This window comes from Rhinopithecus bieti, unplaced genomic scaffold, assembly GCF_001698545.2.
Source record: "Rhinopithecus bieti isolate Rb0 unplaced genomic scaffold, ASM169854v2 scaffold_30846, whole genome shotgun sequence".
NCBI lineage: Eukaryota > Metazoa > Chordata > Mammalia > Primates > Cercopithecidae > Rhinopithecus > Rhinopithecus bieti.
In genome coordinates this window covers 2,159,105-2,183,711 of record NW_016814438.1, presented here as the reverse complement: position 1 = coordinate 2,183,711, position 24,607 = coordinate 2,159,105, and the positions used below count along the sequence as shown (strand labels likewise).

At 38.7% G+C, this 24,607-nt stretch overlaps 2 protein-coding genes across 4 annotated transcripts in view; one reads left to right on the top strand and one right to left on the bottom strand.

The window, feature by feature from the left end:
• Nucleotides 1-141: 141 nt before the first annotated feature.
• On the bottom strand, nucleotides 142-7,007 carry TMEM126B (transmembrane protein 126B). 3 transcript variants are annotated; one of them, XM_017850886.1, is made up of 6 exons: nucleotides 6,869-7,007; nucleotides 4,739-4,927; nucleotides 3,786-3,907; nucleotides 2,362-2,555; nucleotides 862-973; nucleotides 142-613 (listed from the first exon to the last, which is right to left on the bottom strand). In XM_017850886.1, the coding sequence occupies exons 1-6, from the start codon at nucleotides 6,947-6,949 to the stop codon at nucleotides 430-432; spliced, it is 882 nt and encodes a 293-aa protein (XP_017706375.1). In that variant the 5' UTR covers nucleotides 6,950-7,007; the 3' UTR covers nucleotides 142-429. The 3 variants fall into 3 exon arrangements, with proteins under 3 accessions (XP_017706375.1, XP_017706377.1, XP_017706376.1); XM_017850888.1 differs by lacking the exon at nucleotides 4,739-4,927 and adding an exon at nucleotides 4,279-4,345 and having other exon boundaries at nucleotides 6,869-6,931; XM_017850887.1 differs by lacking the exon at nucleotides 4,739-4,927 and having other exon boundaries at nucleotides 6,869-6,988.
• Nucleotides 7,008-7,756: 749 nt separating this feature from the next.
• The window catches only part of DLG2 (discs large MAGUK scaffold protein 2), a 2,095,027-nt gene continuing 2,078,176 nt past the window's right edge, over nucleotides 7,757-24,607 (top strand). The window contains exon 1 of the mRNA XM_017850879.1: nucleotides 7,757-8,939. Coding sequence (XP_017706368.1) covers nucleotides 8,921-8,939 — 19 coding nt within the window. The 5' untranslated portion in view covers nucleotides 7,757-8,920. The remainder of the gene's footprint in view (nucleotides 8,940-24,607) is intronic.

The window sequence follows — 24,607 nt, the reverse complement described above, 5'->3', positions numbered from 1 at the left end:
AGAGCCACCATGCCCAGCCAGAATGTTTATTATATTTAACACAGTGCCTGAGAAACAGCTCAATAAATGTTTGATGAATGAATGAATATATAGCTGCACAGATGAGACCTTGAAGCCCAAACCATTTCCACATACAAAGAGGAAAGATGAAACTTTTATTATTATATTTATTGATACTGAATATTTATTATCTGTTACATACCAGGCAAAATGGACACACCATCAGGAGATAAAACCTATATCTTACATGTAAGATGAAACTTATATTTATTGATTGAATTATTGAATATTTTTTGAGTATTTGCTATACCAGGCAAAAGGCACAGAAACAAATTATCTGTTCAGTTACTTTTAACTCTTTCAGCAATGCCTGAGTCCTCTTTATAAAAACTTCATTCTGCTAAGTTAGCAACCATTCATTTTTTTTGGTTACTCTTCATGTATAGTTTTCTCAAGTGTCCCTTCAAATATTGCATAATGGTGTAGACCATTTAATATTCCAAACATAATCTGAAAGGCTAGAGGAATCACCATTAATTTCATTGGTGTTTGACAAAGCCTCATCCAATGGAGTAAAACCCTTCCTTTTGGTGGCAGTGGAACGGTATGATACCTAAAAAGAAAAAAGAGTTAATCACTTCTCCTGGATATGAATGCTATTAGAAGTTTGTTGACTTCTCCTAAACTGATAACTGCCTTTCCAGGTCTATAATGTAGAGAGCAAAAAAGTTAAAAGTTAGCTATCTGAAATACCAAACGACCACATTTTGATTCAAATATATCATAGACAGCTAAAGAATAAAGAGAGTTTATTAACCTAAAAAAAAAAAAAGTAAAAAAGAAGGAAAAGGAACAACTTACTTGGTTGCCAGACGTCCATTTTTAGTAAAAGCCAAAGAATTGGGATAGAAAACACCACAAACTATGCCGATCAGTGAACTTCTGAAAACACAGTTTTCCTTGCTTATATTTTCTGGAAAACAAAAGTAAATTTGGTTTTCCTTTAAAACTCAAGAGCTATTAAGACAGTGTTGTACCTCAGAGTAGTTATCTGCACTATCCTCAACCACAACTAAACCATAGAAAGAATATCAGAAATTCAAACTCTGTGGCATATAACAGGCTAAATGCAGCACATTTTAAAAAGTTTTTATTGTACTTTATCACATAGAGAACTACCTCTAACATATGTGGTTGTTGTAGAAGCAATTTTATTTTATTTTTTGGAGACAGAATCTCACTGTGTTGCCCAGGCTAGAGTACAGTAGCACGATCTCGGCTCACTGCAACCTCTGCCTCCAGGGTTCAAGCAATTCTCATGCCTCAGCCTCCCAAGTAGCTGGGATTATAGGCATGCACCACCACGCCCAACCAGTTTTCTATTTTTAGTAGAGACTGTGTTGGCCAAACTGGTCTCGAATTCCTGACCTCAAGTGATCTGCCCGCCTTGGCCTTCCAAAGTGTTGGGATTACAGGCATGAGCCACCATGCCCAGGCAGAAGCAATTTTATAATGACAGAATACTAAACTAGCAGACGAGACCTGGATTCTAGGTTAATACATTTTTATTATCTACTATGTATCAAGAATGTGCTAGGTGCTAGGAATACAGTGGTATATAAAAGACACCTGATCTCTGCCGTTCTGGCCAATTTACAGGAATGAAAGACATGAGATAAATATTTAAATAGATAATTATAAGTATACACAATACTTTGAAGATAAACTATATAGAGAATGTATCTAGACACCTAATGTACAATGAGGGAATCAGAGGTCTCCCTGGGGAAAAGATACTTAAGCAGGGACCTGAAGAATGAATGATGGATAGAGGCTCTACTAGTTATGAAACTCAAGGTAAGGTGAAGGGCAGGAAATAACATTAAAAGCCCATAATATGACAGATATTGTGGTAGTCATTTAACCTACAGTATCTTTTAATTCTCACAACAATCCTGTGAGGTGAGTACTATTAGTCCTAATTCATAGATAAGACAACGGAGGCTCAGAGATGAAATTACTTGCTGAATGTCACAAAACTTAAGTGGCAGGAGGTAGGATACTGAAATGATGTGTGTTATATGCCACAGTCAATTCTTTTCCCAGTATGTTGTTTATTAGTGTACTTGAACATGCCTCAGTTTGGGTTGCCTGCTTATCTACAAAAAGAAAAAGATCCGATTTACCTAATTAGGAGGATTGTTGCAGGGATTAAATATGACAAGGTATATGAAGGGACTTTGTAAACTGTATAGCACTATATTAATGTAAAGAATTATTACTAGCAGTAGCAACAGCATATGTTAATCAGTAACCTTACTTAGACAAAACTACATTATACATTAGTGAATTTAAATTCACCTGAATACAAAGGATCAATTACAAGAAGCTTGTAAGTAACTACAGTAGACAAAAATGGAAGTGTAGCCAATGATGCATATGTTTTCAAAGCATCGTGTTTAACCTTGAAGCAGCGTCTGAACAGGAAGTTTGAGAATATTCCAGAGAAACCAGCTGTTGTTCCAAATGACGTCGTTTGATATATATTTGGTGTCCTAATAGAAAAAAAGAAAAATTCAGTTCACTGTAACATTGAACTTAATGGATACAGCCTTTCCTAAAAAGTTGTTATTGCATATTTACTCAATATGAAATACTTCTTGAGCACTTACTATGTGAAAAGTATTTTCTAAGTGCTTAAGATAGGGCAGTAAACAAGGCAAAAGAAAAAAAGAAAAGGAAAGAAATTTCCCACCCCTCATAGAACTTGTATTCTAATGAGAGGACATGATTCTCTTTCTGAGAATATTTACAGTAGTTCTAAAATAGAGCTCTTTTAAATAATTTTGGTCACAAATAAATATAAATATGCTCCAATGTAGCCAAATTTTATGAGTTACCCAAATCGAAGAATCCCTTTCCTGCAACTAAAAGATTTACTTTGCTTAAGTTCATCTAAAAAAAAGCTATTTACATTTGTTTAGGCCTTCTATTTCTGCATTAGTCCCATATACATTTAAAATAATTTGTCCAAGATTTAGAAAATTTCATCCAAAAAAATCTGATCTAGTTTTCTTATTAAGACCCATACCTAATCCAGGAAATAAGATCAACTGTCCTTTGGTTTTATTCTTGAACTCTGTTCATTTAAAAGTCAAAATGGCCAGTCTGGCCAACATGGTGAAACCATCTCTACTAAAAATACAAAAATTAGCTGGGTGAGGTGGTACACGCCTGTATAATCTCAGCTACTTGGGAGGCTGAGGCAGGAGAATCATTTGAATCTGGGAGATGGAGATTACAGTGAGCTGAGATTGTGCCACTGCACTCCAGCCTGGGTGACAGAGTGAGACTCTATCTCAAAAAAAAAAAAAAAAAAAGTCAATGTTAATGTGAGACTATATTTATACCATGAAATCTGTATTCCCTTTTGCTGTACTAAGTACTGTGGCTGAGATAATCCTTAACTGATTGTAATTACTCACCAATTAAATATAAGTACCCCCCCAATGATTTTCTCTTTCTTTTAATTAAAATATATTTACTGCACAAATGTTTTAGCAATACTTTTGGATTCTTTTTAAGAAACAAAAGAAATTATCCACAATCCCAAATATTCCGACAGATCACTATTTTCATCTGTTCTTGTTTCCCTCATTCTTTTTTTTAAAGATATGTTCATAACCAACTCAAAGAATAGGATAACAAAGAATAGGATCTCAGAAACAATGGCAATACAAAAGACTTGCAAATAAAATGATTTTCAGCCTGCATATTTCTCTTACATTTCTTTTCTAAGATAGTCAAAATTTTTTTCTATGATTTCTATGATCATTGGTCTTCTGAGTTTTGCATCTTCTAGAGAAGGACTGGGTTGACCATGCATAGATGCTGTCATCTTGACATCCTGGAAAAAAAAATTCCAGAGCCATAATAGCTAATGATATTCATATTACATAAAACCTTACAGAATTCTACAGATTCAGATTTGAAAACATTTACAGTTTAGTAGTGTGCCAGGTACTGTGTCATGTGCTTTCACGTACTTTGTTAATAATTCAATCAACATTTACTGAGCTCTTATTATCTGTTAGACATTGGCTTTTTGTTATTATTTTTTATTTTCTTGCTAAACATCCTACAACACACAGACATTGGCTTTCTGATTCACACACTAACTTGAGAAATTGGTAGTATAATGATTATCTCTATACAGATGAGAAACTGAGGGTCTGAAAGGTTGGCTTGCTTAAGATTTAGTTTAGAGGGATAACATACTGTTTCTGTTTTCCTCTCTCCTCATTCCGAGAAGGCAGTCAGGCCCTTTGTAGTTGTCCTCCTAGCTCTTCAGGTGGGGAGGTGGAAACAGTGGCTGGTTATTGACATCTCTATCCTCAGTTTCTCATGAAAGACTGAGTTCATTTTGGAAATCATGTTTCATTTCCTAGAGAGGTAGGAGAGAGCAGGGATTGCCTTGGAGAATAGTGAGAGAGAAAAATCAGAAAGAGGGACACTGCTCCAGGAAGGGAACAGGCAGTGGATTGTGGCTACTACTTTGAAGTACATAAATTACATATCCAGTTCCCTACTACCACCTGTGGTGGAAGCAGAGCCTTTTCTAGAAATGGTTATGTGGTATAGCAGAGACCCACACCTGCCACCACACCTGGCTAATTTTTGTATTTTTAGTAGAGATGGGGTTTCACTATGTTAGCCAGGCTGGTCTCAAACTCCTAACCTCAAGTGATCTGGGTGCCTCGGCCTCACAAAGTGCTAGGATTAAAGGCATGAACCACCGCGCCGGGCCCCAGAGACCCACGGCACTGGGCTCCTTGGTTGGAAGGTTCTTGTGTCCCAAGTGTGATGAACAGACAGCTGCCAATGTCAAGGGACTATGAAGACTTGGCCAGTAGCATCTTAACAGAAACTAGAGAGATTAAAAAACAAAACAAATCAACAACAACAAGAAAACACACCCTGCACTCTCAGACAGGATCCTTTCTGAATGTTTTGCTCTGGGCAAGACTCTAGAGTTTCTGTGAAAAGTCTTAATAACATTTGTTAAATCCAAACATGTAGTTGCAAATGTTTACCTACTACAGCAGCCAAGTGGAAGGTCTATTGCCGCTAAATTCACTGCTTTTTACTTTTTCCTCCAGATTAGCCAAATAGCCTCTTTACAAATGTACACTAATCTCAATTTTAATGTTTATATTGAAGGGAAATACTAAATCTCAAAGTTAAGGAGTCCTAGACAAGAGGATTAGAGGAGATTAAGCATAATGAACACACAAAATACTTAATAAATCAGTGGTTCTCAACCTTCAGCATGCACAAGAATCACATGGCGTATTTATTTGAAATGCAGTCTCATGAACTCCCTCCTGAGATATATGGATTCAGCAGGAGTAGGATGAGGCCTAGAATCTGCATTTTAATAGCATCAAGTGCTTTTGATGCTATAGTCAATGGACACATGTTGAATATTACCGTAATACTCATTTGCTGAATGAGCGGTATATACCAATCCTAACTATAGAAGGGCCAGTTAATTATACATGGCTCCTGGCATCAACATACGTAAGTTATGAGCTCCTTTGAACCTTCTTATGGCATAACACAACGAGTAATAATGGACCAGTTTCTTTCTCTGCATCATCGCAGAATTGTACTCAATCTTTTCTGTAACATTTCTGGAGAGGGCAGGGGAGAAAAAAGTAAAATATTTTACAAATTACAATTTTTCAGTGACTAGACTTACATCTTTTTCCTCTCCTGGACACCCAAATGGAAAGTATAAGGGATAGTAACATCTAAGGGAGATTCTATACCTAACCCATCTATTGTACTAAGATGGCAGATGTCAATAACATGAGTAACCATAAACCTTAGATAAATTTTTGTTTTGCTCTCATCCAATTCATTGAAGTCCTCCACCTTCCACCAAAAACAAAAAACAAAATAAACTTCCAGGCAATATCTTCTACTAATCTCCTACCTAGTCTACACCCTAAACTCTATAGGGAAAACAGACACCCAGGATTATGATTACAGGATAGCAAATACTGAAAAGAACACAGGAAATATTATTGAGTGCTTAAGCTTTGCAAGGCACTGTCAAAGAATCGACTGCTTTCATTACATCCCTCCCCTCTTAAGGCCACTCAACTAGTCACCACGCTTATACCAGTAAGCGTGGCTTATAGTTTGCAAATCATTTAACGGTTTTGTAGTGATTTCAGGTGTATTATTTCACCTAATAATACATTTTTCACCTAATAATAAATTTCACCTTTAGAATTTTATTCAGTATTCTCTCATAATTTAGGGAGCACCTGGTATATGCCAGGCCTCCGAGTAATCAAGATACAGTCATCCCATCCTCAGGAATCCACAATGTAGTGGGAGTTCAGAACCAAAAAGCTGGCAATTTAAACACAGAATGAGAGGGTGACATAAACGAAAAACCCAACAACCTAAGAAAAGGCAAACTTAATCTAGCCAGAGGAGGCGTGGGAAGGCTTCCCGGAGGAAGTGACATTTAAACCAATACCCGAAAGAGAACAATTCGGCAGGGGAGTTGGGAGGGATAGAAGCAGGGAAATATTCCAAGTTGAAGAAAAAGCCTGTGCAAAGGCCTAGAGACAAGAGAAAACAAACCGCAGATAATGAGTACTAGAATTTAGGTAATCTACGTTCTCTCCGCCTCTTTCCACAACAGCTGGAGACTTAATCGACTGCTCCTTGCATGGACTTGGGAGCTGTTTTAACTTTTCAAATCTCCTTTAAGTGTATCATCTTGGAAGACTCTGCCAACACTTTGAAGCTGCAGAAATCACCCCCCATAGCACTTCGGATTTCCGCCTACCTTGGGCGCTTCCTCAGTTCCCACCGGCACCACACCTGAATCCCTCAGCTTGGCCCCAGCCTCATACCCGAACACCGCCATTTTGGTGGCTCACGTGATTTGCTGGTGGGCGGGAAGTGGTGCGGGTTTACGGCTCACGCCTCTCGCTTGCAGCCCGGACCCGCCCCCCTCAGTCAAAAGCCGCGCCCTCCATCCTGTCTGTGATTGGGCGCGGCGTCTAGAAATTACGGCCACTTATTCGCTTAGAGGAGGTCCAGGTGCCTGTGGGTCCGCCCCCATCGCCAGCAGAGTATTTCCTTTCCTTGCTATTTGTCAATTCAGCTCCCTGTTTTCCTCGGGTCTTGCGGGGAGGATGGGGCGGCCCAAATGTTGGAATGTTACTGCGCTCCTGTCTCTCCTCAGGGCACCTCTGGTAGCTGGGAACTAGCTGCCTGCCCCTTTCAGTCCTTGAGGGAACTCGCCCCTTTGCCCTGGCCCGTGTGGTGTTAAAGCTGTTTCTCGGGCACCTCCTCCTCCAAACCCCCCACCAGCCGCCCAGCGCCGTCAGAGCAGCCCCGACTAGCCTCCTCCCCTCTCAGCCGTCTGACTCCTCTCCCCAGTCTGTAGTCACCTCAGTTTCCATCCTTTAGCCCCGCTTGGAAAGAGACCGGAGAGAAATTTGCCCACTACCCCCCGAGAAGACCCACTTGTCAGTCGTGTCTCAGGGTGGGGGGCACTGCAAGGCCTGGCGCTGTTTTGCGTACGTTAAATGCCCAGCAGTATCTCCCAGACCGGCAACCCCCGACCCTCCAGTCTCCATGTCTTAGAGAAGCCAAATTCGAGAGTTATATAATTTCTAGTGCTGCTGTTGCTCCTGCCTGAAGAAACACTTCATCGCGTGGAGGGTGCAGGACATTTCAGTGCTCTTCCCTAAAAGAACGGGGCTTGGGCAGGGGTGGCCAGCCGTGGCAGAGAAATGTCTTGTCTTTTCTGCAAAAGGAAGGTGGGTAGTTTGAAGAGAGATTGAGAGAAAAGGATGTGGATGTGAAAGCCAAGCAGCTGCACTTTCTCATTTTGAGGAAATCGCGGACCGTTTGCATAGCTTATGCTTACATATCCAATACTACTACGGCGTCTCTGAAAACACCTTTGGGGGAAGGTTTGGCTTCTCTCGAAGTCTCAGGGTTTTTCCTCGCCGGATAGGGAGCTGCTTGGATGCGAAGAGATGGCATGATGTGAATGACTCCAGTGTGAAGAAATCTGCTTCGCCAACTCATCCTGCATCAAGTGCCCATTGAGTAGCACTGTCACTTTAATGTCTCCATGCCAAGGGATTGCTTTCCTTTTTTTTCAATCCTCTCTGTTAATACATGGGAGGATCAGAATCAGAGGGATATTAAGGATCAAGCCTGGGGGCTTGGAGAGCACAGAAGAAAAAAATGAAAGTGACAGCAAGCTGGATTCTGAGTTACTGAGGGGGTGAGATCCGGAACTTCTGATCAGTAAATAGAAGGGGCCTTTCGTTGTGTGTTCTGCCACAGAAAACTGTTCAAACTCACCTATCTTTTAGAGACTGGAGTCAAAGAGGTTTTAAAAGTATTTTTTGGGACGTGGGGTTAAATTTTTCTCTACATATTTGAGTATCTTTTTCATCATGGTTGAATTTGACCATGTATAAAGTAATGAGACAGCTGTCTAAATTTGGTTTGTGCCTTAAATGAGTTAGTCATTGAACTTCCAAAAATGTTGCTGCCTGAAGAGGAATTTCAGTAACGTTCTTCATGTTTACAATAATTTTCCCAGTTTGTAAAACAGTGTAAATATTTTCTGAACATTGAAAACTTGAAAACTGAAAATTACGTTTCTGTAAACTCTGTGGGCGGTGTAAAAGTTTAGTTGTGGAAAAAGTACATCATTACTTTCTTTATCTGACATAGAAGACTCAGCCTGGATTTCAAAACTGAACTGTGAAGTGGTTTGCAACAGTTACCTGGCTCTTGGCCTCAATCCAGCTGGATCAAACTGAGACCTGAAAAGAGATCTTGAATCCTGTGGCAGTGGAAAGACCCAAGAATGCCAGTCAAGAAGAAAGGTGGGCTATGAGGTTGCTATATAATATTTCTGCCTTTTGTTGGTTCTGGTACTTGTAATTTAAATTATATTCCATTTGAGAGTAAAGTTTTGCTTCAGTTTGGGGGAAATTTTTATTGTAATACAGTTTCAGTGGTACATAATTCAGTAATATTATTTTGCTAAAGTAAAAGGAAGTAAGACTATAGTATTTATTGATAGATATTTACGATTTCATACATCAGGGTGTTTATATCACCATTGGTAATAAGAATAGATTCAGTACCGCAGATTTGGAATCTTCTCTAGCTTGTTTTCTTAGCTTGCTAAGGTTGCTTTTAAGCAGTCTTTAAAAAAACTTGTACAGTGGAGCTCTTCCTCATGGGTTTAATATTTATCAAGCTAATTACAGAGTTGTGAAAGGTAGCAAAGTAATTTCATTTGCACTGAACAAAATTATAACTTTATAATTTATCTTTTGGTTAAAAATAATTTCTTATTTGGATTTATTCTAGTGTAAATCTTCACTTTTGTGATAAAGCACAACTTTCATGACTACTGTGCTTTTCCAGATATATGCATTATCCAATAACATGATTGTCAAGTTCCCCATATGGGGCAAACACCTGTTTTTTTCTCCCTCCTCAACAACTTTTATTATTGTAATTGATCAAGATCTAGTGAATTACTGAAGCATAGTTGATTATAATCCGAACTTGGGGATTCAATTTAGCTTAGATGCACCCCAGGTTAACATTGTTCCAAAGGATCCTAGTTTGGGATTGTTTTTGTTTTGTTTTGTTTTGTTTTGTTTTCACATGATACGGCAGGTGAGATCAGCTGTAAAGAGTTTCTCAAGAGTTTTGAATCAAAATTTATATGACATCCTTGAACTCTGCTATACTGGACTAAGGTAGATCCAAATGTTGTCCAGTTAGGTGAGTTGCTACACTCTGAAACTAAAGCTCTGGGTGAATTGCAGGTTAAAGTGGAACTTATCTCTGCATGGTGTTTTATTCTTCTACCTGTGGATTTGTTAGGGATGTTGAGGAAAATTATAATCACTGAGATGCCTTATCCAAGCTGATATTTACCTAGAACTGTGTTTTCTGCACACTGAGATTTAAGATTGAGATGGTTTCCTCCCCTTGCTGTTTCTAATAATACCACTGACAGAAGTAAACTCTCTGTGAGATTTTGGAGCCACACCTGTCCAGACCAGACACAATTGGTTTATTGAGAACAAGAATGGTTTTGGGAGTGTAGCCAATAAACAATATGGCTCTTTGACATATTTAAGTTGATGTGTGTTTTTATTCTTTCTACCATTTCTCTAGACAGTTTCTTTTGGATTACCTTATTTTGAACTAATAATGGAATTAAACACATATGTATGTGTGTCTGTGTGTGAGAGAGAGGAAAAGAGTGAGAGGGAGACAGAATGGGAAGGGGGAGAGAGAGAGAAAGAGATAAACGATATATAGGAAGGAGGAGGAGGAAGCTCAGTTAATATTCTAGATATAACTTAACTAAGCAGGTTTAGTTATAAAGTTTAGAACTGAATGTTTCTAAACCCCATAAACTGAGTTTCTTAAAAGTTCTTCCCTTTAAAAAACTGTTACAGAAATTGCTGATACATTGCTGAAATTATAATACTTTAGAAGTATTCCTCTCCTCCTTCGCCTACTTCTTTCTCTCTTCCTTTGCCTCCCTCCTTCCCTTTCTTCTTTCCTTCTTCCATAAATTGACTGATGGATTGAATTTTTAAAGGAATCAACAAGTTCTAATTAGAAAAACAAGTGTATATTTCTATGATACCAAAGTATATGTTATATAGTTTTCCTTATAAACTGATCTAGAGAAACAATGTATCTTGCTTTTAATCTCTTAAAACTGTTACTATTATGATACATATTCTTGAATATTGTAGACAACTAGCCAAACAAGTTATAATGTGTGTGTTATATTTTTCATTGGCTATGCTTACTATCTCTACTGTTTACCTAATATAAGAACAGTATTTTTAAGTTTAACCTAGATTTATTCTGCAGGGATCACTGTCCTCTGTCTCCTTGAGTCTTTTTCTCTCTTCATTGTTTCATGTGGTAGACATGATGAAAGAGCTAGACTTAATGTGATTCTAAACAATAACTATCCCCACTGAGCCAAGTGTTTATTCATTGTTGAACATATTCTCATTAAAGTGTGAAATTTTCATAAGATGGATTTTCATTTGGTATTTATTTAGTATATTGTTGTCAAAGAGAGAGGAGATTCTTTTATTGATACCATGCAACCATGGTGGGAATTGGGAATGGGTGTGACATCTCACTAAGCCCATTTCTAGGTGCCATTCTGGACTGCTCTTGGGTAAACTGAAACTACTGTTCCTCAAACCCCATGTTAACTGCTCGTTTGCTTTATGACATTACTTTCTACTTCTCTTGCTCTAGTCTCTTTGCATTTTTACAGATCTCAGTTTTATCAACAGAAGGCTCTTCTGTTTCCCTGTTGGATAGTTTTTTTTTCCTCAACAGTTGCTTTTCATTCAAGATTCTCTTATCTATAGTAGTAACTGGATTTGCTCCCAGGTGAGCCCTTGGGATAATCTTGAACATATTTTAATTTGTGAAAATTTAGGACCAATTCAGGATAAGTTGTATTAGTATTCTCTGATATGATGCAAGACCATAGTGTGTTATAAGGGTCTGTTTTAACAAGTCTTCTTGAATTGATCTGGTATGATTTCCTATTGGGTTAATGTAAGAAATAAAAGTTAATGATAGTTATGTCATTTCTTGTGTTTTACAGCAGAAAGTTGCTGTTTTAAGGATAAAAATGTGCTTTAATAGAATTTTCTAGTACAATGCAGCTTCCTTTCTGAACAACTTTTTGTTCTCCTCATTGTCATTAAATATGTGGAAAAAATCAATGCCTTTATTACTTTAAGATAGATGTTCATTTCATTTTGGTGTTTTAAAAAATTGTCCTGTTACTGGACGCAGTGGCTCACGCCTGTAATCCCAGCACTTTGGGAGGCCAAGGTGAGTGGATCATGAGGTCAGGAGTTCAAGACCAGCCTGGCCATCATGGTGAAACCCCATCTCTACTAAAAATACAAAAATTAGCCAGCATGGTGGCGTGTGCCTGTAATCCCAGCTACTTGGGAGGTGAGGCAGGAGAACTGCTTGAACCCAGGAGGCGGAGGTTGCAGTGAGCCAAGACCGCTCCACTGTACTCCAGCCTGGCAACAGAGCGAGACTCTGTCTCAAAAAAAAGAAAAAAAAAAAGTCCTCTTGTCTTCTGAGCTTCCTTTAAACTGGTATATAAGTTTGTCTGATATTATTTATTTATATGACCCTTTATTTCCTTTGAATTCTTTTTTTTGCAATGGTTCTCAGTGATATAATGGAGTATATATATAAACATATTTTTTATCATGTACTGAAAGCTAAGTCCTATCTTTTTATATGTATATGTTTTGACATTATAGTTTTCAAAGGAACCTGAAGAATGTTGTGTAATTGGAATCTTTTTTTTTTTTTTTTTTTTTTTTTGGAGACAGAGTCTTGCTCTGTAGCCCAGGTGGGAGTGCAGTGGTGTGATCTTGTCTCACGCAAGTTCTTCTGACTCAGCCTGCTAAGTAGCTGGGATTACAGGCATGTGCCACCATACCTGGCTAATTTTTGTATTTTTAGTAGAAATGGGGTTTCACCATGTTGGCCAGGCTGGTCTCAAACTCCTGACCTCGTTATCTGCCCACCTCAGCCTCCAAAGTGCTAGGATTACAGGCATGAGCCACCATCCCTGGCCTTAGAATCTTAAGACATGATATTGCCATATATCTCATAGGCACCCTTGAAACTGAGATTACTGTTTCCTGGACTCACAGTTCTTTAATTATCTCTTTGCTTTTGGTTGACTGTATACTTCATAAAAATGTAATTTCTGTTTTTTTTTTTTTTTTTTTTTTCCCTCTGGGGAAGAGGACCTTATGACTCTCCTGCTTATTTTTTCCGTATTCAAAGTTTTTCTTTCGTTGTTTCCTGCACCTTATGGCTCAACTTCTGGTTTGATAGTATCTTACTAATTTACATTTGCTTTTCATTATCTGGGTATACTTTCTTTTCATCTCTAGTTTTTCTTAAGTTCTTAAAATAATTTTTTTTCAGAGGCAATAAGGGGGGAAATACGTATAGGTATATCTCAGAGATATTGCGGGTTAGGTTCCAGACCACTGAAATAAGGCATATTATCACAACGAAGCAAGCTACTCAAATATTCTGGTTTCCCGATGCATATATGCAATATATTGTATAGTACGGTATATATGCACTGGGAAACCAAAATATTTGTTGTATACAATACAGTATATACTATACTATAGTCCATTAGGTTTATAATAGTGTTATGTCTAAAAACAATGTACATATTTTAATTAAAAATACTTTATTGCTAAGAAATGCTAATGATCCACTGAGCCTTTAGCGAGTAGGAATCTTTTTGCTGATGGAAGGTCTTGCTTCAGTGTTGATGGCTGCTGACTGATCAGGGTGATGATTGCTGAAGGTTGGGATGTCTAAGGCAATTTCTTAAAATAGGACAACAGTGAAGTTTGCCACATCAATTGACTCTTTATTTTATGAGAGATTTCTCTGTAGCATGAGATGCTGTTTGACAGCATTTTACCCACAGTAGAAATTCTTTCATAATTGGAATCCGTTTTCTCAAACCCTGCCACTGCTTTTTCAACTAAGTGTATGTAATATTCTAAACCCTTTGTTGCTATTTCAAACAATGTTCACAACATCTTCACTGGAAGTAGATTTCGTCTCAAGAAACCACTTTCTTTGCTTATCCATAAGAACTCCTCATTCATTCAAGTTTTATCATGAGATTGCAGCAATTCAGTCACATCTTCAGGCACATCTTCTAATTCTAGATCTCTTGCTATTTCCATTGCATCTGAAGTGACTTCTTCCACTGAAGACTTGAATCCCTCAAAGTTATCCATGAAAGTTGGAATGAATGTCTTCCAAACTCCCATTAATGTTGATATTTTGACCTCCTCCTGTGAATCAAGAATGTTCTTACTGGCATATGGAATGATGAATTCTTTCCAGGAGGTTTTCAATTGACTTTGGCCAGATCTATCAGAGAATCACTGTGGCAGATATAGTCTTACAAAATGTATTTTTTAAATAACAAGGCTTGAAGGTTGAAGTTACTCCTTGATCCGTGGCATGCAGAATGGATGTAGTATCAGCAGGCATGAAAACAACTTTAATCTCCTTGTATATCTTCATTGGAGCTCTTGGGTGACTAGGTGCATTGTCAATGAGTAGTAGTTCTCAACAGTGGGCCTAAAATATACAGTAAACCATGCTGTAAACAGATGTGCTGTCACCCAGGCTTTTGTTGATCTACTTTTAGAGCATAGACTGAATAGATTTAGCATAATTCTTAAAGACCCTAGAATTTTTGGAAGGGTAAATGAGCATTGGCTTCAACTTAAAGTCACCAGCTGTGATTTGTGATTTGTGGTGCCCCAAAACAATTACAATGAACATCGAAGATCACTGATCACAGATCACTGTAGCAAAAGACTAATGAAAAAGTTTGAAATATTGTGAGAATTACCAAAATGTGACACAGAGACATGAAGTGAATACATCCTATGGAAAATTGCCAGTGATAGGCTTGCTTGACACAGGGTTGTCACAAACTTAATTTGTGAAAAACGTGTTATCTGCAAAGTGCAATAAAGCAAAGTGCAATAAAATGAACTATGCCTGTACCTGACTTCATTGAGTGGTCTTGTGTGGCTATTTATTCCTTTTGCATACATTTTACCATATTTGTATTTCAGTTTTCATGTTTGCCATACCAGTAATATATGGAGAGGTTTTTTTTTCTTTTCTTTTCTTTTTTTTTTCTTTTTGAGACGGAATCTTGCTCTGTTGCCCAGGCTAGAGTGCAGTGGCACAATCTTGGTTCACTGCAACCTCCACCTCCTGGTTCAAGCGATTCTCCTGCCTCAGCCTCTCCAGTAGCTGGGATTACAGGCGCCTGTCACCACACCTCGCTAATTTTTTTATTTTTAGAAGAGAGGGGATTTCACCATGTTGGGCAGGTTGGTCTCAAACTCCTGACCTCAGGTGATCCATCCGCCTCCGCCTCCGAAAGTGCTGGGATTACAGGCATGAGCCACTGCACATGGCTATAGATGTTTTTTCTATTTTCCAAAACTTCAAGTTTTTTTATTTTTTTATTTTTTTATTTTTTATTTTTTATTTTTTTTTTTGTTTTGAGACGGAGTCTCGCTCTGTGGCCCAGGCTGGAGTGCAGTGGCCGGATCTCAGCTCACTGCAAGCTCCACCTCCCGGGTTCACGCCATTCTCCTGCCTTAGCCTCCCGAGTAGCTGGGACTACAGGCGCCCGCCACCTCGCCCGGCTAGTTTTTTTGTATTTTTTAGTAGAGACGGGGTTTCACCGTGTTAGCCAGGATGGTCTCGATCTCCTGACCTCGTGATCCACCCGTTTCGGCCTCCCAAAGTACTGGGATTACAGGCTTGAGCCACCGCGCCCGGCCCAAGTTTTTTTAAAAAAATCTCTTCACAGCCATAAAACTCAAAAGAATTAAGCACTGAATCATCCTAGAGAGGGATGGGGAAACACAGTTTTCAAACTTTGGCATTTTCTGTAAGTCAAAGTAAAATAGATAATTTACTAAAGTTTTTTTTTTTTTTTTTAATTTAAAATTCCCCAATTAAAAAAGTTATCTGGGCTTGTTGGCATGTGCCTATAGTCCCAACTACTTGGGAGGCTGAGACTCGAGGATTGCTTGAGCCCAGGAGTTTGAGGCTGCAGTGAGCTATGATTGTGCCGCTGCACTCCAGCCTGGGTATCCCATATCTTTTTTATTTTAAAAGAAATTCCCTGTAGGGACCATTTTGACCTTGGATGAGCTATAGACTCTTGATATTGTAAAAAATTAATCCAGGAGTCGTAAATGGAATGAATTCTTGAAATGATAAATAGAAGAATACTTTTTGTGTTTAACTACTAATTAGGAGTATGCTATGAAGCAACAAATAGACATAGAGATAAAATGATCTGTTAATTGATTTTATTTTACATATCTGTTGGGAGAGTGCAAATCATATGCCAATGACTTGATACTAGAAAATGTGTGAACTTCTAGGTTTTTGGAAATCTGCTCAAGTGTTTTTGTTTGTGATAGAATATTTGATTTCTCCCTTAGGTCTATTATTGGTTACTTTTTTGGGTAGAAGAATCTAGTCAGTGAGATATGCACAAAACATTGGATTTTACTTATTTATTTATTTTTAAAACTTCAACTTTTTCTTAGATTCAGTGGGTACATGTGCAGATTTGTTACATGAGTATATTGTGTGATGCTGAGGTTTTGGATACGAATGAGTCTGTCACCTAGGTATCCAGCATAGTACTCAATAGGTGATTTTTTAGCCCTTGCCCCACTAGTCCCTTGTGTAGTACCTATTGTTCCTGTCTTTATGTCCATGTGTACCCAATTCTTAGCTCCCACTTATAAGAACATGCGGTATTTTGTTTTCTGTTTCTGTGTTAATTTGCCTGGGATAAACATCGGGTTTTTAAAACGTTGGAGTAAGGCATTCTGTTCATTCATACCTTTGTCAATAAATAAATTTCTCACTGTTCTATAAAATATATTTACTGAACTATATGAATACTATGCTTTCTTAAATACATATTCTCTTTGTATGCTTATTTCTTAATACTTACTATGTTACCATGTCAGTGATTATAAAATATTTTTTAGTATAAAGGAGAGATTTTTTTTAATTGGGGGAAGGAGATATGTTCCCCGGCTACAATATTTGCCCAGAAATTTATGGCAGTTAAGACACAAGCATTTCTATATCCTCAATGTAGGATGCTTTGTCAGCAAAGGATCATGAGTTTTATCCAGTCTCTTCTGTCCAGTTAGTCATTCTGAATTCCAACTAATAAGCTTTCTGCATGGGTTCAATTTTAATAAGTTTTCAAAGCTATTTCAAGAATTATGTCCAAATCACCTTTATTATGAAACAATTTTCCTGACCTCATTTATTTTAGGATTTAAGATCAAGAGGAATGGTATAGTATAAGGTAGAAAATCCTGTGAAAATGAATTATTAAATTTAAACTTTCAAAGATTATGGGTAAGATTTTTGTAACCCATTTCTTCCGATGATACCATTTTGCTAGCCACTGAGGCCCTAATTTAGGATACAATTTTGTAACTTCTATCAGGGGCCTATCATTTTGGAGAACTGTGACATCTTTATCATTAAAAGCATAATACTTGGAATAAACCTGTTAAGTTCTGTTCTATTTAAGCATCTCTCATAGGTAATAAGCTAAAATTCTTTAAAAGGTAAACTTGTGTATATATGGTGTAAACTGGTGTATATATTTAAGGCAATGACTCTACTTTCATTTATTTATTCAGTCATTTATCCATTCAACAAAGGTGTATTATGAGTGCCTGCTATGTGCCAGGCACTGTGCCAGATGCATGTTTGAAAGAGCAAATGATTTTCAGTCTCTGCCTTTATGAATCTTAAAATGTATTAGGAAGACAGATATGAAAACAGGCAATTTCAATGCTGTGTGGTGAGGTTAACACTCTGTGTCAAGAAAACAGATAAGGAACACTTAGTGCCACTAGGGAAGGTGTAATATTTAAGATGAGATACAGAAGATGAATAGAAGTTTACCAGACAATGTGGGAAATGGCAAGAGGCTGTTTCAGATCATTATTTATTTTTCTTATTTTTTGGTCTTGAACTATATCATCCCATCCTGTATTATCATCATCATCAATAGCAGAGATGTGGTGGAAAAAACCTAGAACAGTAGTCAGAAGATTTGACTACTAAAAAAAGGGACAAGATCAGATAATCAGTGAGCTGGACTTGGTCTATAAATTTAGGTATGTTAGAAGTATCCATTTATTTTCTATAATTCACCTTTACTCTTAGTAACTGAGTAGCAGACAAAATAACTCTTATCCTTTTTGAAGTTTTCCCCACTTCCCTGGGGTTAAGGTGGGGTTTTACCTGGAATGGGAGTGTCCTCTGGTTGTCAATCATCTATATAAAACAGCTTACCTCTGACATGTGAGTTGTTGTGTCTAGATAGCTCTTTCTGGTCTGGTCTGACAGAGACTTGATATGTCCGAGTCATGGACTTTTACTTTTTTCTAGAATGTCTGTATTTCTGTTTGCCTAGATGCATTACGATGCCATTCCTCTTGGGTCTTGCTGCCTTCCAAGCAATGTTGCCAGTAAGTAGAGCCTAGATCCCTGATGCCTTGAGATCCAAAGACTCTTCTCTGTTTTCTTCACCTGGGACAATTTCTTTCTACACTGTGAAGGGGCTAGGAGAAGTCCCTTTCTCTGCCTGTACCTGAGAGTCTCTTTTTCATCTCTGACAAACTCTTCTTTTATTCTGAGGGCTTAGGTTTTGGAAAGCAAAACTGGAATTATTTAAAAATTCCTTCTGGTTTTTGTCCTGGCATATACTGCCCCTGAGGCAATAAAGTAGGGAACCAGTTATCTGCTGGAACGAGAAAAAAGGAAATGGGAAAATTTAGGCAGAAAAAAGTTTTAATATCTCAAAGTACCAATCTCCCACGTGTAAAATAGAGTTTACTTGCCTTATGATGATGCCGCCAGAAGACCCTGTGAAAATCATGTAATTCTTCTGGCTTGTTTTCTTTTTAAAAAGGGATTTAATGCTTTTTTCCTCTTACTATATGCTGTTTCTTTTTCTCATCAAATATGATAATATATATGAGCTTCACTTCTAGAAAGCTAGTTAGTGATGGAATTAGAACCAGAAGCTTGTCTGATGTTTTCCTTTTCACTGTATGAGTGTGGTAGTCTTTGGACAAGGGATTGGCATCATAGTACAGTAGAGGAGAACCCAGGATTGGAATCTAGCTTTTACCATCAGTTGGCTACATTAAGAAAATCAACAGATAGAGCTTCAGATTTTTCCTGTTAAAACTTAAGTGTACAACAATATCTCTTAGGATTATTGTAAGGATCAAATCAAGATACCTAGACCATATAAAAATTATTTTGTAGATAAGAAACTGCTGTACAAATGCTTATCATCTGAATGCATTTTTAAGGGGGGTGTGTGGGTTCAAGGAGGAGAAATGTCAAGAGTCTCCTTCCATCAGTGGTTTGGGTTCAGCTTCCTGGTCATCTTCTAGAACAAGCCTGCCCAGATATAGCAATGATGCATTTGATCACAGATAGGAGATGCCATGCATGTATGTGTTTTTTGTTTGTTTTTTAAAAAAACAGGTTATAACATTTCTTAGTAATATTATTTCTCCTCCAAAGATGCTAATTTGTAAATCATCTAATATATATAAAATGATTGCAGTCTTCAGGTCTGCTTTAAGTCTGGCCATACATATTCTCCACTATTTAAATTCTGAATTTTATTTATTTATTTTTCTAGATAAATAATACTGGAATGATGCATAATTCAGTGTTCAGCTGAAGATGCAGTTCGTTATCTTTTTTTTTTTTTGACATGGAGTCTCACTCTGTTGCCCAGGCTGGAGATCAGTGGTGTGATCTCAGCTTACTGCAACCTCTGCCTTCTTGGTTCAAGCGATTCTCCTGCCTCAACCTCCTGAGTAGCTGGGATTACAGGCACCCGCCACCATGCCCAGCTCATTTTTGTATTTTTAGTAGAGATGGGATTTCGCCATGTTGCCCAGGCTGGTCTCGAACTCCTGAGCTCAGAGTGATCCATCTGCCTTGGCCTCCCAAGTGCTGGGATTACAAGCATGAGCTACATGCCTGGCCAATTTGTTATTTTCTTACTTTCCATTTATTGCTGTTTAGCCTTGCATGTTTTCTATCCTTCCCTTTTACCAAGTTTATAGAAAATTTGAAAGCATGGCTTGTCTGAAAGGAGAGATATAAATTTACCATTTTATACTATTAATAATATCTTGTTTCAACAGGGAAAATAACCTGATCAACAGGTGTTCGTTGAAGTATATTCAAACATTTTTATTTTTTTAAGGGAGGGTAAAGTATAATTGCAAAGAATAATTATAGAAGAAAGAAGCATTGTGATCCTTTCCTAGTAAGTCAGGTTTCAATATGGCATAATGCTTTGTATGGGCTTTGGTGGCAGATAGATCAGCATTTGCATCTTGGTTCCAGCACTTACTGTTATGTAGCCTTGGGCAAACGTACTCTATTTCCCTCAGTCTAAAATTTCCCCATTTGTGAAAATGTATATAGTAGTATTTCTTAGGATTCTTTTGAAAATTAAATAAGGTGATCGATGCAGAATACCTAGCATTGTTCCACAAATGCTAGCTAATATTACTACTAATAAAATGACACCTTTGTGGTATCATCTTGAACTATACATTTGTTTTATTTATTTATTTATTTGTTTGTTTTATTTATTTGGAGACGGAGTTGCACTCTTGTTGCCCAGGTTGGAGTGGAATGGCACAATTTTGGCTCCCCGCAACCTCCGCCTCCCAGGTTCAAGCTGTTCTTCTGCCTCAACCTCCTGAGTAGCTGGGATTACAGGCATGTGTCACCATGCTCGGCTAATTTTGTATTTTTAGTAGAAATGGGGTTTCTCCATGTTGGTCAGGCTGGTCTCAAACTCCTGACCTCAGGTGATCCACCCGCCTTCGCCTCCCAAAGTGCTGGGATTACAGGCATGAGCCACCACGCCCAGCCAAACTATACATTTTAATGTTAAATTAAAAAAAAAAAAACTGATTCAAGACTAACTTTTCTATTGCTATTCATTACTTTATTACTTTCTCATGAGTATCCTTGATTTGTAAAAAAGCAATAACATCAACCATAAGAATTAAGCATATGTGAATACTTCTTAGTAAAATACTTTTGTGCCCAGAATTGGTGGATTCTTTGTCTCGCTGACTTCAAGAGTGAAGCCACGGACACTTGCGATGAGTGTTACAGTTCTTAAAGATGGTGTGTCAGGAGTTTGTTCCTTCTGATGTTTGGACATGTCTAGAGTTTCTTCCTTCTGGTGGGTTTGTGGTCTCATTGACTTCAGGAGTAAAGCTACAGACCTTCGCGGTGAGTGTTACAGCTCTCAAAGGTTGTGCATCCAGAGTTGTTTGTTCCTCCTGGTGGGTTCATGGTCTCGCTGATTTCAGGAGTGAAGCTGCAGACCTTCGTGGTGAGTGTTACAGCTCATAAAGGCAGCATGGACCCAAGGAGTGAGCAGCAGCAAGATTTACTGCGAAGAGTGAAAGAACAAAGCTTCCACAGTGTGGAAGGGGACCCGAGTGGGTTGGCGCTGCTGACTCGGGGCAGCCTGCTTTTATTCCCTTATTTGGCCCCACCCACATCGTGCTGATTGGTTCATTTTATAGAGAGCTGCTTGGTCCATTTTACAGAGTGCCGATTGGTTCATTTTACAGAGTGCTGATTGGTCTGTTTTTACTGAATGCTGATTGGTGCATTTACAAACTTTTAGCTAGACACAGAGCTCTGATTGGTGCATTTACAATCCTTTAGCTAGACAGAAAAGTTCTTCAAGTCCCCACCCAACCCAGAAGCCCAGCTGCCTTCACCTCTGAATCCCCCCTCTAAACAGGAGACCCCAACTGCTGTTGAGAATTTGGCTGATGACCGCTCTAGCTACTTCCTGCCAGAGAGGGGTGAAGAAGGGGCCCTGCAGTTGTAATGTCCTCCAGAGGGGAACTCTAGGCCTGTGAAAGGGCCAGCAGGTCAGTCCAGGGGTCCTCAGCAGAAGTTGTTAGTTGAGCTCATTTGGGGTTCCATTTGTAAGACAATCTGTAGCTTGATGGCCTCGATTCTAGAGGAAACAAATTTGTAAAGCAGGTTAAAAATATAGGGCCCAAAGGCAAGTAACAGCAAGATGGCTGCCACAGGACCTAGAAAGGGGAGGAGCCATGTTGCCCAACTGCAGAGTTTGGTATAAGAGTTTGAATGGCATTTTCTGATTTCAGAAGCCCTTTCCTATAAACGCCAGGTGGCATCTCGTACTATCTGTGACTGGTTAATATAAAAACAACACTCTTCCCCTAAGAAGGTGCAGAGTCCTCCTTTCTCAGCAGTGAGGAGGTCTAGGCCTTGGTGGTTTTGGAGAGTCACTGCTGCCAAAGAGTCTATTTGGGATTGTAGCTACTATCCTTCCTGGATAGATTTTATTTCTTGCAAACTGTCTGAGAAATCCTTTGAGAGTGTGTGGTAGTAGGATAATGAAGTATATAAACCTGCTCTTCCAGTTTCTGTAGCAGTAGCCAGTCCTAACCCTATATGTAGGCGTATTAGTTGTATGGCTCTGTGCTGACAGACTTGAGGTTTGAGGGGTACTGATAAGGTCTGATTTCCATAAGATTAGAAGTTAGGATAATATGTGTTACACTGTTAACTTTTAGCAAATTTTACTTTTGTTGAAAACCTTATAAGTTTGGGATTTCAATTATTCTTTGCTATTAGTAAGACCTGGTTCGGTCCATATTAACTTAAAATTGGTATAGATGGGTCCTTCCTGATTCTGTGAGTACTTTAAAGTTTGGCTGATTGCAAACAGCTGGCACATTTGAGCAGACCAAGTATTAGGCAATTTTCCTAATTCTGCTTCTGCAAGAGTTTCCTTACTGAATACCCGTTGTGTCTTTTTTCCTTAATAACCTGGGAGGAATCATCTATTGTCCTGTCCTGCAGGGAGTTCCTCCTAGGTCTGGTCAGACCTTTGTATGGTAATTAGTTAAGATTTAGATCCCCTGTTAGGAAACCTGCTAGGTTAAGGATTTTTGATAGGAAGGCTATGGGTTGTCAGTGGTCTCAGTGCTTTCAGACCATGCCCTTGTTTACACTGACAGCAAGGTGGTACTGGAGTGTTACAAGGTTATAGAGAAGACCTTCAATTATCAATTATAAGTTTTAAATTTACCCTGACTTTTAAAGGAATAGGGTACACTGTTTTTTCTTTACTACTTTATCTCTTTCTCTTTATCTCTTTGACTCCTTTGTCTCTTCCTCTCTTTCCTTTTCTCCTTGACTTTCTGTCTCTTCCTCTCTGTCTCTCTCTTTGACTTCCTATCTTTCTCTTTATCTCTCTCTCTCTGTCTCTTCCTCTCTCTCTCTTTCTCTGCTGGTCTTTCCCTGCCTCTGCCAGCTGCTTATGCTGCTGTTCTCCCCTCTCCTTCCGCTTTTTGATGGCTTTGGCAGTGTAAGACTGCCACCTCCTTGGGTTTTTGCACTGAGTGCAATAACTCCAGATTTCCTTATGGTATTTAATGGGAGTTACCCCAGAGGTTGGGAACTCCCTTTCTTTCCATATTGCAGCATGGACATGTAGGATTAGATAAGCATACTTGCTATCTGTATACATATTTATTATTCTTCCCTTTCCCAGTTCTAAGGCTCAGGTACGTGCCACTAGTTCTGCTAACTGGGCACTGGTCCCTGGGGGAAGAGGCTTACTTTCAAGTATAGTTACGTCACTAACTATGGCATAACCTGCCCTTCGTATCCCATTCTCCACAGATGAACTTCCATCAGTCTAAGGGGACTGCTAAGAGATCATCTGGGACAGCATAAGTTTGGACTATAATTTGTTGGCAGTCATGCTTGATTGGTTCCCCATCCTCTTGGAGAAAAGTGGCAGGATTGAGGACCATGCACATACATATTTGAAGCACCAGTCCCTCAAGGAGTAGCACCTGGTAGTTCTAAGTAGGTGGTTGTCTCATAGCCATAAACTTCCTTTGGCACCTAGTATGACATTTACATCATGAGTAGTCCAGACAGTGAGATCCTTTCCTTGTATTATTTTGATAGCCTCTGACACTAAGACAGCTGCCGCCGCAACTACGCTTAAATAGTGAGGCCAGCCTTTTGCTACTACATCAATTTCCTTACTTAGGTATGCCACTGGTTATGGGGTTGTCCCACAAGTCTGAGTAAGGACTGCAAGAGCTATCCCTGCTTTCTCTGTGACATATAAGGAGAAGTTTTGTCCTATGGGAAGGCTTAAAGCTGGAGCTTGTACTAGGGCCTGCTTTAGGTTTTGAAGGCTGTTTCTGCCCCTGGTTCCCATTATTTTTTTAAAAAAATTTATTATTATACTTTAAGTTCTAGGGTACATGTACACAACGTGCAGGTTTTTTACATACATATACTTGTGCCATGTTGGTGTGCTGCACATATCAACTCGTCAGCACCCAACTCATCATTTACATCAGGCATAACTCCCAATGCCACCTCTCTCCCCTCCCCCCTCCTGATAATAGGCCCCGGTGTGTGATGTTCCCCTTCCCGAGTCCAAGTGATCTCATTGTTCAATTCCCACCTATGAGTGAGAACATGTGGTGTTTGGTTTTCTGTTCTTGTGATAGTTTGCTGAGAATGAGGGTTTCCAGCTGCATCCATGTCCCTACAAAGGATACAAACTCATCCTTTTTTATGGCTGCATAGTATTCCATGGTGTATATGTGCCACATTTTCTTAATCCAGTCTGTCACTGATGGACATTTGGGTTGATTCCAAGTCTTTGCTATTGTGAATAGTGCCACAATAAACATACGTGTGCATGTGTCTTTATCGCAGCATGATTTATAATCCTTTGGGTATATACCCAGTA

What these genes read in the sequence shown, in the direction of transcription:
- TMEM126B (XM_017850886.1), bottom strand. Translation starts at nt 6,949, where the DNA reads ATGGCGGTGTTCGGGTATGAGGCTGGGGCCAAGCTGAGGGATTCAGGT. An exon ending in AGGCACCCAGATCACTTGAG is followed by an intron (nt 3,908 to 4,738) that starts GTTAGGAGTTTG and finishes TTTTTTTTCCAG; the next exon opens with GATGTCAAGATGACAGCATC. An exon ending in AATTGATCCTTTGTATTCAG is followed by an intron (nt 974 to 2,361) that starts GTGAATTTAAAT and finishes TTTGTTTTCCAG; the next exon opens with AAAATATAAGCAAGGAAAAC.